This window comes from Theropithecus gelada, chromosome 16, assembly GCF_003255815.1.
Source record: "Theropithecus gelada isolate Dixy chromosome 16, Tgel_1.0, whole genome shotgun sequence".
Taxonomy (NCBI): domain Eukaryota; kingdom Metazoa; phylum Chordata; class Mammalia; order Primates; family Cercopithecidae; genus Theropithecus; species Theropithecus gelada.
Window position 1 is genome coordinate 13418697 of NC_037684.1, and position 17819 is coordinate 13436515.

General features: G+C 40.3%; 1 protein-coding gene across 1 annotated transcript in view; it reads right to left on the minus strand.

The window, feature by feature from the left end:
- Nucleotides 1–15814: 15814 nt before the first annotated feature.
- The window catches only part of MED13 (mediator complex subunit 13), a 123846-nt gene continuing 121841 nt past the window's right edge, over nt 15815–17819 (minus strand). The window contains exon 30 of the mRNA XM_025362300.1: nt 15815–17805. Within this exon, the coding sequence (XP_025218085.1) occupies nt 17673–17805 (133 nt within the window). The 3' untranslated portion in view covers nt 15815–17672. The remainder of the gene's footprint in view (nt 17806–17819) is intronic.

Here is a 17819-nt window from a genome sequence, read left to right on the forward strand (position 1 = left end):
AACTATGCGCGTGCGCGGTCCCGCCCCTTTCTCCACTCTATTTGCCCTGCCCTACTTCCTCGCCAAAAATTTAGAAATGTGATTCTGGTAGGCTCTCTTTTCCAGAGCGTACCGGCTCCTTCCTTTTAGACAAGCCACTGGGCCCCGCAGAACTTCAATTTCATCATCACAGGATTGCCATGGCATTCAAATGGCATAACGTATGTTAAAATTGTTCCCACTATTCTTTGACACTAGTGGTACCAAACTGTACTCTTTAAATCTCTGCCTGTGCCTTCCCAAAACCAAAATTCTAGAATCCCAGAATTTGTAGGAGAATTTTAAAAGCGATCTAACCCCAAACTTTCTTCCGCTCTTGACCTCACACGTACGCTGTCAGAAGTTAAACACCTTCTTTTCAGGTTCTTAACTTGGGGGGCCCGTAGAACCTTAGAGGGGTAATGCACGGGGATTCAGGAATTCTCTGGAATTCATTGAGAACTGAGTGCCCGGCACTTCTTCCAGGAAGAGGGTCCAAAACTTTCAACAACTTCTCAAAGAAAGTCTGATCACTCAGAAAAGAACCACTAGTCTGTATATGAAGAACCGCTAGTCTATGTGTCTTCATACTATTTCTTGTTCTTAGTTCGATCAACGTTTATTTGGCATCTTCTGTTTACCAGATACTGTGCTAGGAGCTGGAAATAAAAATATTTTACAAAGATATAGTACTTTATAACCTCTTTAAAAATAAAGTCTGAGCCGGGCGCAGTGGCTCACGCCTGTAATCCCAACGCTTTGGGAGGCCGAGGCGGGCGGATCACCTGAGGTCAGGAGTTCGAGACCAGCCTGACCAACATAACTAAACCCCAACTCTGCAAAAAATATATAAATTACCCCCGCGTGGTGGCGGGCACCTGTAATCCCAGCTACTTGGGAGGCTGTGACAGGAAAATCACTTGAACATGGGAAGCAGATGTTTCAGTGAGCAGAGATCATGCCACCTCACTCCAGCCTGGGTGACAGAGCAAGACTCTGTCTCAAAAAAAAAAAAAAAAAAAAAATACGGCTTTCAACATAGATCAGCAAAGGAAGAAAAGAATTGTGTATTGCAATGCTTCTCAAAATTTATTCCACCTGACCCAGAGTAATACATTTCACATTGTGACCCGGAACACACATATGTATATATCCACATACAAAAATAAGTGTAAGTGTACAAATTTATATGCTATATAAACATATAAATATTTAACATAAACCCACATTTACATGGAAACAAATATTTTGTATAATAACACACACACTACATGTTTTCTACTTCTCTTTAAAAAATTGCTTGTCACTGCACACTAAAACTGATTTCACAATCTATTAATGGGTTGCAAACTGTACTGCACTGGCATTTTTAAGCTAATATTTGGGATTTATTTATTGAACACTTGCTAGGCACTATAATAAATGTTTTATATATATTATCTGATTTAATCCTGTGAGGTAGATAATATTATTCGCCTTTTGCAATTGAGGAAATTGAGAGAGGGTAAGCAATTTCATCTCCATGGATGATCATTTCACAGGAAAAGTGTGAAGGCAATGCAAACATTTGTTGGAGGGATGAATGAGAGGAAGATGTGGGTATGAACTAAGTGATTTTAAAGATCCTTTCCAACTCTAATTATGATCCTCTGTTCACTAATGGAGAAACAACACGCAGATTCAGTATCTCCATCTTGATCTACGGAGAAACAGAAAATCACATCCAGCCTGAATGAGATGGCTGGAGTGTCACATAATGAGTGCTGACACTTTCTCCAAGACCCTCTCCTTCTTTTCCAGTTCACCAACACCTTGAGTTGCTCAAGCCAGAAACCTAAAAGTCATCCTAGACTCTAGCCTCTCCCCCTTGTATTAATTTAGCAAAAATCTTTATAATCATTGAAACACTGTAATGTTTGCCAATAAAAGTTTTTTTGGGTTTTTTTTTTTTTTTTTTTGAGATGGAGTCTCACTTTGTCACCCAGGCTGGAGTGCAGTGGTGCGATCTTGGCTCACTGCAACCTCCGCTTCCCAGGGTCAAGCAATTCTCCTGCCTCAGCCTCCTGAATAGGTGGGATTACAGGCACCCACCACCATGCCTGGCTAATTTTTTGTATTTTTAATAGAGACAGGGTTTCACCATGTTGGCCAGGCTGGTCTCGAACTCCTGACCTCATCTGGGAAATCCCAGCTGAGGCCTCCCAAAGTGCTGGGATTTCCGTCATGAGTCTCCATACCTGGCCTCTCTTTTTTTTTCTTTTCGAAACAAGTTCTCAAGAAAAGAGCAGCAGTGCAGTCGAGCGATCTTGGCTCACTACAGCCTCAACCTCCTGGGATCAGGTGATCCTCCCACTTCAGCCTCCCAAGTAACTGAGACTATGGTTGTGCGTCACCACACCTGGCTAATTTTTCTATTTTTTTGTAGAGACGGTTTCATTATGTGGCCAAGCTAGTCTTGAACTCCTGGACTCAAGCCATCCGCCCCCCTCCTCAGTCCACCAAAGTGCTAGGATTACAGGAGCAAGCCACTGCACCTGGCTTGACCAGCTTACTTTTATTCTTCTACTTTATTTTTCAGTCAGACTGGAGGAAGAGAGAAACAGAGTAATGAAAAAAAGAGAAAAACACATTAGAGTATCTACAATGTTTCATGTATACTAGGAGCTTAATGTAGATTGTAGAGTAATTGAGCTTCCAGAAGTTAGAAGACCTAGCTATAAAAAGGTGAAGACCAATGTCATTTGGAAATAGTCATAGAATTCCAGAAGCACAAGGATCTCAGAAGACATCTAGCTCCATTTTGCTCAACACAATACTTTTTATAGTGTGACTATTTTATCTTGTAAGATGTTTTTCCGGAGGGCACCATGGCTCATGCCTGTAATCCCAGCACTTCAGGAGGCCGAGGCGGGTGGATCACGAGGTCACGAGTTCTAGACCAGCCTGGCCAATATGATGAAACCCTGTCTCTACTAAAAATACAAAAATTAATTGGGCGTGGTGGTGTGTGCCTATAGTCCCAGCTGCTTGGGAGGCTGAGGCAGGAGAATCACTTGAACCCGGGAGGCAGAGGTTGCATTGAGCTGAGATCACGCCACCACACTCTATCCTGGGCAACAGAGTGAGACTCCATCTAAAAAAATTTTTTCATGTTTCAGCCTGTCAAGATCTTTGACTCTTCTACACTGGCTATCTGTTTTAGCTTAGCAGATCATATCTTCATTAATGTTATGGATAAAACATTGAATAGAATTGGGTCCAGCCAAGGCTCCTAGTTCAGCATTAGAGACATCCCTCCAGGTTGACATAGCTCCACCAATCAAGGCTCTTTGAGTATGAGACTGTTTTATGAATCAGCCCAACTACTAAAACACTACCCTTCTTTGGGATAAAGTTCAATTTCCTTAGGACGGAACTAAAAGGACTGATTGATTGATTGATTATATTTTTTGGAGACAGAGTCTCACTCTGTCGCCCAGGATCGAGTGCAGTGGCTCACTCTTGGCTCACTGCAACCTCTGCCTCCCGGGTACAAGCAATTATCCTGCCTCAACCTCCCAAGTAGCTGGGAATACAGGCACCTGCCACCACGCCCAGCTAAATTGTTTTATATTTTTAGTAGAGACGGGGTTTCACCATGTTGGCCAGGCTGGTCTCAATCTCCTGACCTCAAGTGATCTGCACAGCTTGGCCTCCCAAAGTGCTGGGATTACAGGCGTGAGCCACTGCGCCCAGCCCAAAGACGGAATTTTTTTTTTTTTTTTTTTTTTTTTTTGATATGGAGTCTCACTCTGTTGCCCAGGCTGGAGTGCAGTGGTGTAATCTCAGCTCACTGCAACCTCTGCCTCTTGGGTTCAAGCAATTCTCCTGCCTCTGCCTCCTGAGTAGCTGGGATTACAGGCGCCCACCACCACGCCTGGCTAAATATTTTTGGGTATTTTCAGTAGAGATGGGGTTTCACCATGTTGGCCAGGTTGGTCTCAAACTCTTGACCTCAGGTGATCTGCCCACCTTAGCTTCCCAAAGTGCTGAGATTACAGGCATGAGTCACTGCACCCGACCCAAAAACAGATTTTGACTTAAAACTCTAGCTTGAGGCCGGGCGCGGTGGCTAAAGCCTGTAATCCCAGCACTTTGGGAGGCCGAGACGGGCGGATCACGAGGTCAGGAGATCAAGACCATCCTGGCTAACACGGTGAAACCCCGTCTCTACTAAAAAATACAAAAAAAATCTAGCCGGGCGAGGTGGCGGGCGCCTGTAGTCCCAGCTACTCGGGAGGCTGAGGCAGGAGAATGGCGTAAACCTGGGAGGCGGAGCTTGCAGTGAGCTGAGATCCGGCCACTGCACTCCAGCCTGGGCGACAGAGCGAGACTCCGCCTCAAAAAAAAAACAAAAACAAAAAAAAACTCTAGCTTGGACTCCTGCCATATCCCACCATGGTGCCATTTTAGTCAGTTTGAACTGTTTATGTCTCAAAACCTTCTCAATATTCTTGGACCTTCTCATCACAGTTCCTCCTGTATAGAATGCTTTTCAATCTCTTCCTTAATGCAAACTCCTAAGTGTCCTTTAAGTCTCACTTCCAGTGTTCCCTTGCTAAGAGACCTTTCCCTGACAAACCAGCTACCCCTTCACTAACCAGGTATCCCTATTCTATGCTCTCAAGGCACCTTTTGCTTCCTTCAGCCATACTACTTAACACATTATATTGTAATTGTTAGAACTTCTCTGTCTCTCCCACTAGCAAGTATTTTGAGAGCAGGGACCATATTTTAGTTCCTTGCCAAAGGCACAGTACAACACTTAACATTGCTTTGTTGAATTAAAGATTCAAGCATAAAGATACCATGATGCATAGTTTGCAAATATTCTCCCATTCTTCAGGTTGTCTGTTTACTCTGTTAATAGTTTCTTTTGCTGTGCAGAAGCTCTTAAGTTTAATTAGATCCCATTTGTCATTTTTTGCTTTTGTTGCAATTGGTTTTTGTGTCTTTATTATAAAATCTTTGCCTGTTCCTATGTCCAGAATGGTATTGCCTAGGTTGTGTTCCAGGATTTTTATAACTTGGGGGTTTATGTTTAAGTCTTTAATCCATCTTGAGTTGATTTTATGGTGTAAGGAATGGGTCCAGCTTCAATCTTCTGCATAGGACTAGCCAATTATCCCAGCACCATTTATTGAATAGGGAGTATTTTCCCCATTGCTTGTTTCTGACAGCTTTGTTAAAGATCAGATGGTCGTAGATGTGTGGCCTTTTTTTCTGGGCTCTCTATTCTGTTCCATTGGTCTATGTGGCTGTCTTTGTACCAGTACCGTGCTATTTTGGTTACTGTAGCCCCATAGCATAGTTTGAAGTCGGGTAACATGATGCCTCCAGCTTTGTTCTTTTTGCTTAGGATTACCTCGGCTATTCGGGCTCTTTTTTGGTTCCATACAAATTTTACAATAGCTTTTTCTAGTTCTGTGAAGAATGTCATTAGTAGTTTGATAGGAATAGCCCTGAATCTGTAAATTGCTTTGGGAAGTATGACTATTTTAATGATACTGATTCTTCCTATCCATCAGCATGGGATGTTTTTCCATTTGTGTCTTCTGTGACTTCTGACAAATGTGTAACATCCAGCATCTATAAGAAACTGAAAAAAAAAAAAATGTAGAAGAGAAAGACAGTCCCAGCTGGGCACGGTGGCTTACAGCTGTAATCCCAGCACTTTAGGAGGCTGAGGCAGGTGGATCACCTGAGGTCAAGAGTTCGAGACCAGCCTGACCAACATGGAGAAATCCTGTCTCCACTAAAAATACAAAATTAGCCGGGTATGGTGGCACATGCCTGTAATTCCAGCTACTCGGGAGGATGAGGCAGAAAAATCGCTTGAACCAGGGAGGGGGAGGTTGCGGTGAGCCGAGATCGTGCCATTGCACTCTGGCCTGGGCAACGAAAGCGAAACTCCATCCAAAAAAAAAAAAAGACAGCCCCGTTAAAAAGTGGGCAAAGAGGCCGGGCGCTGTAGCTCACGCCTGTAATCCCAGCACTTTGGAAGAACAAGGCAGGCGGATCACAAGGTCAGCAGTTCGAGACCAGCCTGGCCAACATGGTGAAACCCCGTTTCTACCAAAAATACAAAAAAAAAAAAAAAGAAAAAAAATTAGCCGGGCATGGTGGCATGCACCTGTAATCCCAGCTACTTGGGAGGTTGACGCAAAAGAATTGCTTGAACCCAGGAGGTGGAGGTTGCAGTGAGCTGAGATTGTGCCACTGCACCCCACCCTGGGCGACAGAATGAGATTCGGTCTAAAAAAACAAAAAAAAAAAGTGGGCAAAGAACATAAACAGCTGCTTTTCAAAAGAAGACATACAGGTGGCCAACAAGCATATGAAAAAAAGGTAAATATCACTGAGCATTTGAGAAATGCAAATCAAAACCACAATGAGATATCTCACACCAGTCAGAATGAGTATTTTTTAAAAGTCAAAAAATAGTGATCGCTTTGGCAGCACATGTACTACAATTAGAAGGATACAAAGATGATGATGATGATGATTATTATTATTATTTTGAGATGGAGTCTCGCTCTGTCGCACAGGCTGGAGTGTAGTGGCGCGATCTGTAGCTGGGACTACAGGCGCCCGCACCACGCCCGGCTAATTTTTTGTGTTTTTAGTAGAGACAGGGTTTCACCATGTTGGCCAGGATGGTCTCAATCTCTGGACCTCGTTATCTGCCTGCCTTGGCCTCCCAAAGTGCTGGGATTACAGGCGCAAGCCACCGTGCCCAGCCCTTTTTTTCTTTTCTTTTCTTTTTTTTTTTTTTTTTGAGATGGAGTCTGGCTCTGTCATCCAGGCTGGAGTGCAATGGTGCAATCTCGGCTCTCTGCAACCTCCACCTCCTGGGTTCAAGCGATTCTTCTGCCTCAGCCTCCTGAGTAGCTGGGATTACAGGCGTGTGCCACCATGCCCGGCTAATTTTTTTTTTTTTTTTATTTTTAGTAAAGATGAGGTTTCACCATGTTGCCCAGGCTGGTATCAAACTCCCAGTGATCCACCTGCCTTGGCTTCCCAAAGTGCTGGGATTAGAGGCATGAGCCACCGTGCCTGGCTGCAATTTTTTTTTTTTTAATGCCAAAGAAGAACAGATGCTGGCAAGATTGCAGAGAAAAGGCAACACTTATACACTGTCGGTAGGAGTATAAATTAATTCAACAATGTGAAAAGTAGTGTGGCAATTCCTCAAAGAGCTCGAAATACCATTTGACCCATCAATGCCATTACTGGTTATATACCCAGAGGAATATAAACCATTCTACCATAAAGACACATGTACGTGAATGTTCACTGCAGCACTGTTCACAGTAGCAAAGACACAGAATCAATCTAAATGCCCATAAATGACAGATTGGATAAAGAAAATGTGTACATATATACCGTGGAATACTGGGCAGTCATAAAAAAAGAATGAGATCATGTCTTCTGCAGGAACATGGATGGAGCTGGAGGCTGTTATCCTTAGTAAGCTAATGCAGGAACAGAACACCAAATACCATGTGTTCTCACTTAAAAGTGGTAGCTGAATGATGAGAACTCATCGACACAAAGAAGGGAACAACACACAATAGGGTCCACTTGAGGGTGGAGGGTGGGGGTGGAAGGAGGGTGAGGAGAAGAAAAAATAACTATCGGAAACTAGGTTTAATACCTGAGTGATGAAATAATCTGTACAACAAACCCCCATGACAAAAGTTTACCCATATAACAAACCTTCACATGTACCCCTAAACCTAAAAGTTAAAAAAAAAAAATACCATGGAATTTTACTAAATAACCTGCTGAATGTTCATTCTCATAAATCAGTTTATCAACACTGTCAAAATAAAAGATGAGGGCCAGGCATGGTGGCTCATGCCTGTAATCCCAGCACTTTGGGAGGCCGAGGTGAGCGAATCACAAGGTCAGGAGATCGAGACCATCCTGGCTAATGCAGTGAAACCTCGTCTCTACTAAAAATACAAAAAAATTAGCTGGGCGTGGTGACAGGCTCCTGTAGTCCCAGCTACTCCGGAGGCTGAGTCAGGAGAATGGCGTGACCCCGGGAGGCGGAGCTTGCTGTGAGCTGACATTGCGCCACTGTACTCCAGCCTGGGTGACAGAGCAAGACTCCATCTCTAAAAAATAATAATAATAAATAAATAAAGTAAAATAAAATTAAATTAAATAAGAGATTGACTCCAGTTACTCTCTTTTAGGTATGTACTGCATTGTTATTCATAGCACTTTAGAGGACTTGTAGAACTAATTATGTTTATATAAGTGTGTTTCCAAATAGACTGAAGGCTTAAGGTCAGAGGTTTGTATCTCTCTTTTTTTTTTTTTTTTTTTTTTTTAACAGGGTCTCACTGTGTCACCCAGGCTGGAATGCAGTGACATGATCTCGGTTCACAGCAGCCTCCGCCTCCTGGGTTCAAGTGATTCTCCTGCTTGAGCCTTCTGAGTAGCTGGGATTACAGGCACATGTCACCACACCCGGCTAATTTTTTTGTAATTGTAGTAGAGGGGGGGGTGTCACCATTTTGCCCAGGCTGGTCTCAAACCCCTGACCTCAAGTGATCCACCTGCCTCGCCCTCCCAAAGAACTGGGATTACAGGCGTGAGCCACTATGCCTGGCTAGAGATTTGTATCTCATAACTAGTGTATAGTAAATTATTTTACTGTACAAACAGTGTTTTAGTGAAACTATGCCAGCTTCTAATGAACTTGTTGGTAAAGTTAGGTAAATTTGTTAGAATTTCTGGGACCTGACCGGGCGCGGTGGCTCAATTCTGTAATCCTAGCACTTTGGGAGGCCGAGGCGGGTGGATCACTTGAGGTCAGGAGTTCAAAACCAGCCTGGCAAACATGGTGAAACCCCATCTCTACTAAAAATACACAAAAATAGGGGGGCGTGGTGGCAGGCGCCTGTAATCCCAGCTACTCAAGAGGCTGAGGCAGAAGAATCTCTTGAACCTGGGAGGTGGAGGTTGCAGCGAGCTGAGGTTGCACCACCGCACTCCAGCCTGGGTGACAGAGTGAGACTCCATCTCAAAAAAAAGAATTTCTGGGACCTACATTAAAAAAACTAAAACTGAGAAAGTTGCTCATTTTCACGTTGGCAGGACCTTTTCGTTTCCCACACCATTTCTGAAATCATATCTGCAAGTTCCTTCAGCACCCAAGATGTAATTCTTGTGGATCCAGAGACTTGAGCAACTAACTAGCTCCTTGAAATCTGTTAACTATCTTTGGTTTGAATTCTGTCATAAGCATGTTATTTAAAGCTTGAAGACCCAAGCTGATCTGGGGGTGGAGGGGTAGGGCTAGGGACAGAAGGGAGGTAAATCTGAAGAGCTCTTATTTTTTTTTTTTTTTTTTGAGACGGAGTCTCGCTCTGTCACCCAGGCTGGAGTGCAGCGGCTCGATCTCGGCTCACTGCAACCTCCAGCTCCTGGGTACAAGCGATTCCCTTGCCATAGGCTGGGAAGTCCCAGCTGACTAGCTGGGACTACAGATGCCTGCCACCACACCCGGCTTTTTTTTTTTTTTCCAGGCTTGTCTTGAACTCCTGACCTCAAGTGATCCTCCCGCCTTGGCCTCCCAAAGTGCTGGGATTACAGGCATGAGCCACTGTGTCCAGTCAGGTCTAAATACTTTTTGTATCTTACCCATCCTTACTGTTATTGGAACATATTTAAAAGTCCTTTTTGTTGCCTTTAATTATCCATCTATTATGTTCACATGTTTCCAAGTAGACATTCTCTTGTAAACCTTAGTTTATTCTGAATTTGGCTCTTCTAGAGAGCATAAGTATTAAACAATAACCCCTCACACTTTTATAAATTTTTTTTGAGACAGGGTCTCACTGCATCGCCAAGGCTGGAGTGCAGTTGTACGATCATGGCCCACTACACCCTCGACTTTCTAGGCTCGAGTGATGCTCCCACCTCAGCCTCCCTGGGTAACTGGGGCTACAGGTGTGCACCACCACACCCAGCTAATATTTTATAATTTTCAAAATTTTGTTTGCAATTTCCTTTGAGGTTGACAAAGCTGATTAGAAATATATAGTTATCATGTTCATTTGCAAATGAACAACTTGTGACTTCAAGAGGTTAAGTGTTTTGCCCAAGTTCACAAATGTGGCAAACCTAATAGAGGAATCCTAATCCAATGATCCTAAACTACTTTTAATATTAAAATGAGTCCCAAGTAGTTAGAATTTTATAACTTCATTAAAAGTATTTGCAAAACACACTTCAGTCAAGTTCTGTAGTTTGAGGTGTTTTATCACAAAAACTCAATTCAAAAATGCTTTTATTCAAAAATATTCAAGTTGGCCAGGCACAGTGGCTCACGCCTGTAATCCCAGCACTTTGGGAGGCCAAGATGGGAGGACTGCTTGAGGCCAGGAGTCCAAGACCAGCCGGGGAACATGGCGAGACCTCCATCTCCATAAAAAATACAAAAATTAGTTAGATGTGGTAGCACACGCCTGTAGTTCTGACTGCTTGAGCCCAGGAGGTTGAGGTTAGTTAGAGTGAGCCATGATGGTGCCACTGCACCCCAGCCTGGTGACAGAGGGAGAGTCTGTCTCTTTAAAAAAATTTTTAAAAAATGTTTAAATACCTTACTCCAATGCTAGGCATTGTGTTGGACTCTGGAGATACAATGATGAGCAAAATAGACCTAATTTCTGCCCTCATAGAGTTGTCCGCTGATGACAAATAATCATACAATTGGCCAGGCACGGTGGCTCACGCCTGTAATCCCAGCACTTTGGGAGGCTGAGGCGGGAGATCACATGAGGGCAGGAGTTCAAGACCAGCCTGGCCAACATGGCCAAACCCCATCTCTACTAAAATACAAAAAATTAGCCGGGTGTGGCAGCGTGAGCCTATAGTCCCAGCTCTCTGGTAGGCTGAAGCAGGAATATTGCTTGAACCGGGGAGGCAGAGGTTGCAGTGAGCAGAGATCACGCCACTGCACTCCAGCCTGGGCAACAGAGCGACACTTTGTCTCAAAAAGAAAAGAAAGAAAGAAAGAAAGAAACCACTACAAAGACTCCATCTAGGGTATTACAATAAGCGTGTGTAACAAGGGAGCCTGATCTGAAGCAAGGGTGTATGTGGAAATCAGGTGGAGGTTTTAAGGCAAAAAATACCCATGGGGCTTTCAAGGAACTCAAATGCCTGAAAAGCAAGGAGGAAAACAGAGTAGAGAGGCCCATTTTGAGACTGTATCCATCTTTAGAGCAAGTAGCAGCTGCTAAAGGTTTTCAGCTACCAAGGACCACAGTGAGTGTAGAGATCAGATAGGAGTACCTATCTATTGCAATGGTCCACTCAGATAAGGTCATTTTATCTAATATGTTATATAGCAATGGATAATGCTAATTTAGACTAAGATCAGGACAGCAGAAATAGAAATGAACATATTTGACAGTACACAAGACTGATAGTTTTTGATGAATGGTTACAAGGAAGAGTTTATAGTTTGCACAACAGGATAGATGGCAGTGGCATGCACAGTGACAAAGGACAAGCAGTTGTTCTCTAGGGACCAAGTGGTTTTTGTAGAAGAAAGTTGGTTTTAGTGATGATATGCTCCAAACAAAAAGAAAATGACAAAACCAAGACTTAAACTCACGTATTCTGAATCAAGTCTGTAAGACATTATGTGGCTTAGACACGTGGCATGATTTAAATTTATCACTTTGATTTTTTTTCTCTGTAGTAGGTAGGAGCAAAATAAGGGAGTCTTTAAATCTTCAGCCTTTAAACCTTTTTTTTTTTTTTTTTTTTTTTTTTTTTTTTTTTTTTTTTGAGACAGGATCTTCTCGCTCTGTCGCCCAGGCTGGAGTGCAGTGGTATGATCTCGGCTCACTGCAACCTCCGCCTCCTGGGTTCAAGCAATTCTCCCGCTTCAGCCTACCGAGTAGCTGAGATTACAGGTGCAAGCCAACACAGCCTGGCTATTTTTTGTATTTTTAGTAGGTGGGTTTTCACCATATTGGTCAGGATGATCTCAAACTCCCAACCTCAGGTGATCCGCCCGCCTCAGCCTCCCATAGTGCTAGAATTACAGGAGTGAACTACTGCGTCTGGCCTAGCCTTTAAACTTTACAGAAGATCAGAAAATTTTGACAGTTCTGTTGGGTTGCTCTAGAAGGAAAAGACAAAACAAAACCAAGCTCTAACAGTATCAATTTAATCTCAAGCAGAATTTCTGGTTATAGCTGTAGTACACTAAGGGTAGAGGTTCTTAATCTTCAGTCCAGTATTGATAACTCCCCTACAGTAAAGAGGAAGATACTGGCAAAAGCAGAATAACAGAACAGACACCTCAGGAATACATTCAAGGCAGATTTAGCCAGGTAGGGCAGCAGATCATGACTGTGTTCTCAATGCTTCGGGAGGCCAAAGCAAGAGGAATGGCTTGAGGCCAGGAGTTTGAGACTCGGGAAATATAGTGAGATCCCATCTCTACAAAAAATAAAACTAGCCAGGCGTGTTGGCATGCACCTGAAGTCCCAGCTACTCAGGAGGCTGAGGCAAGGAGGACTGCTTGTGGCCAGGAGTTCAGGGCTGCCGTGAGCTATGATCATTTGGTATTCCAAATTTTCAAATGTACCGAAATTATCAATGTACTAATACATAATGGTGCTCTATGTAGCTGCAGCTGAAATTATTTTTCCCCGTTTCCTAAACTTTCATATATTTTGAAGTTTAAAATAAAAATGTCCATGTGTGTAGTTATACAAGTGAATAATACATCCCCTTTAAAAAAAAGCTTGGGCCGGGCGTGGTGGCTCACGCCTGTAATCCCAGCACTTTGGCAGGCGGATCATGAGGTCAGGAGATCAAGACCATCCTGGCAAACACAGTGAAACCCCATCTCTACCGAAAATACAAAAAATTAGCCGGGTGTGGTGGCGGGCGCCTGTAATCCCAGCTACTCGGGAGACTGAAGCAGCAGAATGGCGTGAACCCGGGAGGCAGAGTTTGCAGTGAGCTGAGATTGCACCACTGCACTCCAGCCTGGGCGACAGAGGAAGACTCCGTCTCAAAACAAAAAACAAAAAACAAACAAACAAACAAAAAAAACCTTGATTTTTCACTATAGTAAAAAAAAAAAAAAAAAAAGGGTAGAAACAAACCAGAGGTAATATAATAGTGCTTGATTAAAGATCTGTCAGACAGAAAATAACTGAGGATAGGCAGTTCAAACAACATACAACTCCTTTTAAAGGATAATTTTTAAAATTTTTGTAGCAAAAACTATTTCAAAATGATCACAATAATTTTGAGGTATGTCCTCACTTGGCTTAAGTCTGGACAAAAATATTTTAAATGTGTGCTTACAGAACATGGGCAGAGCTATTTTTGATGGATTACTCACTTCTGAACATTATTCTTATGATCAAATAAAAATAGGATACGGCTAAGCTTTAAATATTTGAAGGTAGCTTGTTTGGACTAGACAATATCTAATTGGCCAGCCTACAAGGAATTGGTAGGTATAAAATATACAATTATTCTACATACTGTACATTTTTATGTGATTAAAATCCTTTTAAAAATACTTCAGAGAAATTAAAAGACCATTAATCAGTTTCGAGGCTGTCCCTTTCCATTTATAATGACACAAAAATATTGCTACTAATTTTGCACAAATTTAATATGGAAATATTTTCAACAGAATAAGACACAACAATGAAGGCTTCATGAATAATTTATTCCATTTGAAGTTTTGTTTTTTGTTTTTGTTTTTTTTTTAAAAAGTATAAACCTTTTCATTTCCTCAATCACAATTTGTACAACTCAGTGTTATGGCATTCGGCAGCAATAGTGTTTGTTCCTTATTCTCTTTTTGTCACGTTAAAAAGAAAAGCAATTGGACCATATTAAATGTCACTGCTAAACAACAACTTTAAAACGCCCCTTCATAAAGTGACCAAGCTATTTTGAGAGGGTTGATGCTGACATGTCCAGTAATGACGTTACAATTTGTAGCTTAAACTCAGTAACTTTAAGGTCCACATATCCAGTTTACTTTGAAAACTAAAGCTGTTTTAAAACTTCATGAATACATCAACCTGAGGAGTATTTTAGGTCCCAAATCCAGTTTTTAAATTTATACTCCACAAAAAAGAAAATACATACATAAAAATTTAAACCACAGTTCTGGGCCCATTAAAATACCAAAAAACAAAAAACAAAAAAACAAAAAAACAAAAAAAACCCCAAAAAGTTAAGATTTCCAGCTCATTTTTGGAGGGGTGGGACAAAATAAGAATGTATATTAAAAACATTTTTCCTTAATTCAGACGAACTAAAATCTTAAGAGGAAACCCAGACCAAAATATTACTCATGCAACATTAAGTGTATTAACTGATTGATATGCAATGCCATAGTGGATGAATAGCAAATTATATGATGCAATAGCATTTAAAAACTTTTTAATCTATTCAATTTGAACATTTTAAATAATGCAACATAGTATTCTGATATTACAGTATTAACATAGTGCTTGATTAAAGATCTGCAAATCTTTGTAGTAACACATTAAGTTAAAAAATTACCTCCAGAAGGTAAGTATGAAGACGAAAGGAGAATATTTTAATACAGTAATCTGTGCCATACTGACAATTGAGTACGAATACAGCTGAGGATAGTTGACTAAGTAGTAAGAGCTTAATTTTAGTGGTTTAAGAAAAGTTTAGAAATATTTAAAAATTACAGCTACTTTAAAATTTAAGGATTACATATAAGTACACTTGGTGGCCTTCTGGCCAAACAATAAGGTGTACAGAAATTTATTCATACAGTGTTAATTCACAGTCCTGATAACTGAATGGCTTGCATAAGAAAGGTATGGCTAGATGTTTCTCACTGGCTGGAAGCAGACATTATATAACGAATCTTTTTAAATGACAAAATACTGAACTTCCAACCTGCTTAATAATCATGGATAACTGCACAAAAAAAAGATGTTAGCACTGTAACAAAGAAGTCAAGGTGTTGGTAATCCACTGCTAAAAAGCATAATATTTTGCTTACCTATTTAAACAAAACTACCCATACTTGTCTGTGACAGTACATTAGTAAGTCAAATCCATCATCCTGCACGAGGCTTAATTTCTCAAATAAGTCTATGAGCTTTTCTAATGATTATTTAATAACTTTCTATTGAGTGTGAGTGGATATATGAAGGGGAAAAAAAATCTTACCAATAAATATTGTATATTTGGGAACTATTCCCTGATTCCCAAATAAAAAATAATTGTATACTGGGTTCCCTCCTTATGGCTCCACATTAAATAATCTGTCAGGGAATAATTTTAAATCTACTTTCAATCTGAGGTGTGGTTACCACAGGTTAGTGATTTTAAACAACTGAGAATATAACTTTTATTTTGTAAAGTCACTATTAAGTATATAAAAAGGATACTCTTTTTATGGAAATTCCAAATAAGCATATTTTCCTTCAAATCTCAGACAAGTTTTTGTTTTTTTTGTTTTTTTTTGTTTTTTTTTAAAGAAAGTACAGAACAAAACATACCAAAATAATGTGTGGTGTGTTAGCATAATTTAAAAACAAATGCAGAGAGGTGATCTTTAAATTTAATATCAAAATATGCTGACCATTGGAATTGCATTATAGTTTTGAAGAAATGATTGAAAACCTTTGTCAATTGTGTTTGCTTCATAGAAAAAACAAGACTTGCTAATGTTTTCATATACACAATCTGAAGAAGTTATATCGTTCATAAGAAAGTGATATTTAATTCTAAGCATAGAGTATTCACAAAACAAGTTTCAGTAAAAAAAAAAAAAAACCAAAAAACCAAAAAAAAACCCACTGAAATAGAGTTTTGTAAATACAACTGATTTTGTCCTTGTAGATAATTAGTGAACGTACAAATAGAAATTTTGCTAGACTGCTTCCAAGAAAGATAGGTAGACTCGGCGACTGTGAATTCAAGTCAGCAATGCAGGTAGGAGGCGAACTTGGGCTCTTTTGTGAGCAGCACTGTAGAAAGGATTTTTCAAGGGGGTACACCCTGCATAAAAGCAGTTATCTTGGCATGTGCAAACAAGAAGGGGGAAAGTTGTATTGAAGGAGGGGTGAATTAAAGTCCCTAAAATTCAAGTCCCTTCTTTAGGGAGGTGAGAACCTCCTTGGCATATGCCCTACCTTAATCTGAGCTGTGTTATAGAAAAGTACAGACTCTGGTGTTTGGGACTGACATCTCCAAACCAAGAAAATTAAATAAATAAAAAAGGCAAGGGAAGTTTAGAAAATGGTTCTTTCACTAGTGGAATAGAGTCTGAATACCAGAATTCACTGAGAATCTATTTACACCACAGTTTGATTGCGCGCACACACACACATCCATACATATGCATACTCTCACATACATTCCCAATCTTTAATTTAAAAAAAAAGTCAAACAATCAAGAGTGACTGCTTGTAAAATAATTTGTAAAATGCCTAGAGCTGGGCTAAATTTCAACCTTATAGCAGATCCTGAAAATAAATTTCATAATAATAGTCCCATGCCTAAATGTGCCACTGTTAAAACTGAAAAAAATTTAAGCATGTAACATTAAACACCAAAATTAGTTTAAGCATTCAGTAGCAAATGGTTTTTCTTGTAAAACTAAGTTTCTTGCACTGGAAATGGCCTGAAATATTAGTCATAGCCCTAAACCATAGTACAAAATATAACTGAAGAATTCTCATTTTATTCTAAGTTAAACCACCTAACAATACCACTTGTATATTGCCATCATGTTATTCTGTAAAGATGTGATATATAAAATGCTGTAAGACCTGGTACCTTTTCAATTTATAAACACAGTGAACTTCATTACTGTACATGTACTCTGCAACTACAGCTTAGCTGTAAATCCTCCACACACAATGGTATGGACATTATTCCCCCTCTATCCCCATTAAACTGTACATCGAGACAATACAAATTTACTGTCCCACCCACCCCCTTACAAAAAAATAATACTCTAAAAGCAACCCTACTGCAACTTTTTAATTAAGACGATTACATATATTTTAGACCAATTGCTTTAAAGCAAGAAGGCAGTATAAACCTTCTAGGAAAATTTTTATAAAAGAGGTTAAGAAATATAAGACAATTTATACATTTAAAAACTTACAATAAATAAGAGATGCAGGCATTTTTGAATACTAGATACTATAATCCAATACAAGAACATCTTCATGTTCTGAAGCCATATGTTGAAATTCATTGTTCCTCATGTTTCCTCTCCATGCTTTTAATATTCATTTAACATGACTGGGTACTATGGCTCATTACTTTTCACAAATACTGTGACTGGAAAAAAAAAAAGGTTAATTTTGCTACGAAAATGTTATAATACGTTTTGTATGATCAGTCATCATCCTAAAGAGTTCAGTAGAGTCAATGAAAAATAGCAGGGTTATAGCCCCTCCCCCCAAGTCAAAACAATATTTGTTGAAGTAATAAGAATTAGACCCCATCACAAATAACTTTCACTGAGAAGATAATTGTAACTTAATCCTGCAGCGAAATATCCATTTTTCCTTGTTCTTTTCTTGCACAGTTCCATCAAATGAAGATCACAGCATATTCATAATAAAGTTATATAACTGATTCAGCACCACAAAATGAATTGGGAGACATGAGCGTCTGTCCTGGATTGCAGGGTCACAGGTTAGCCAGGAGAGTGCATTGTACTGTTCCAAAACAAACCTGAAAAGTAAATA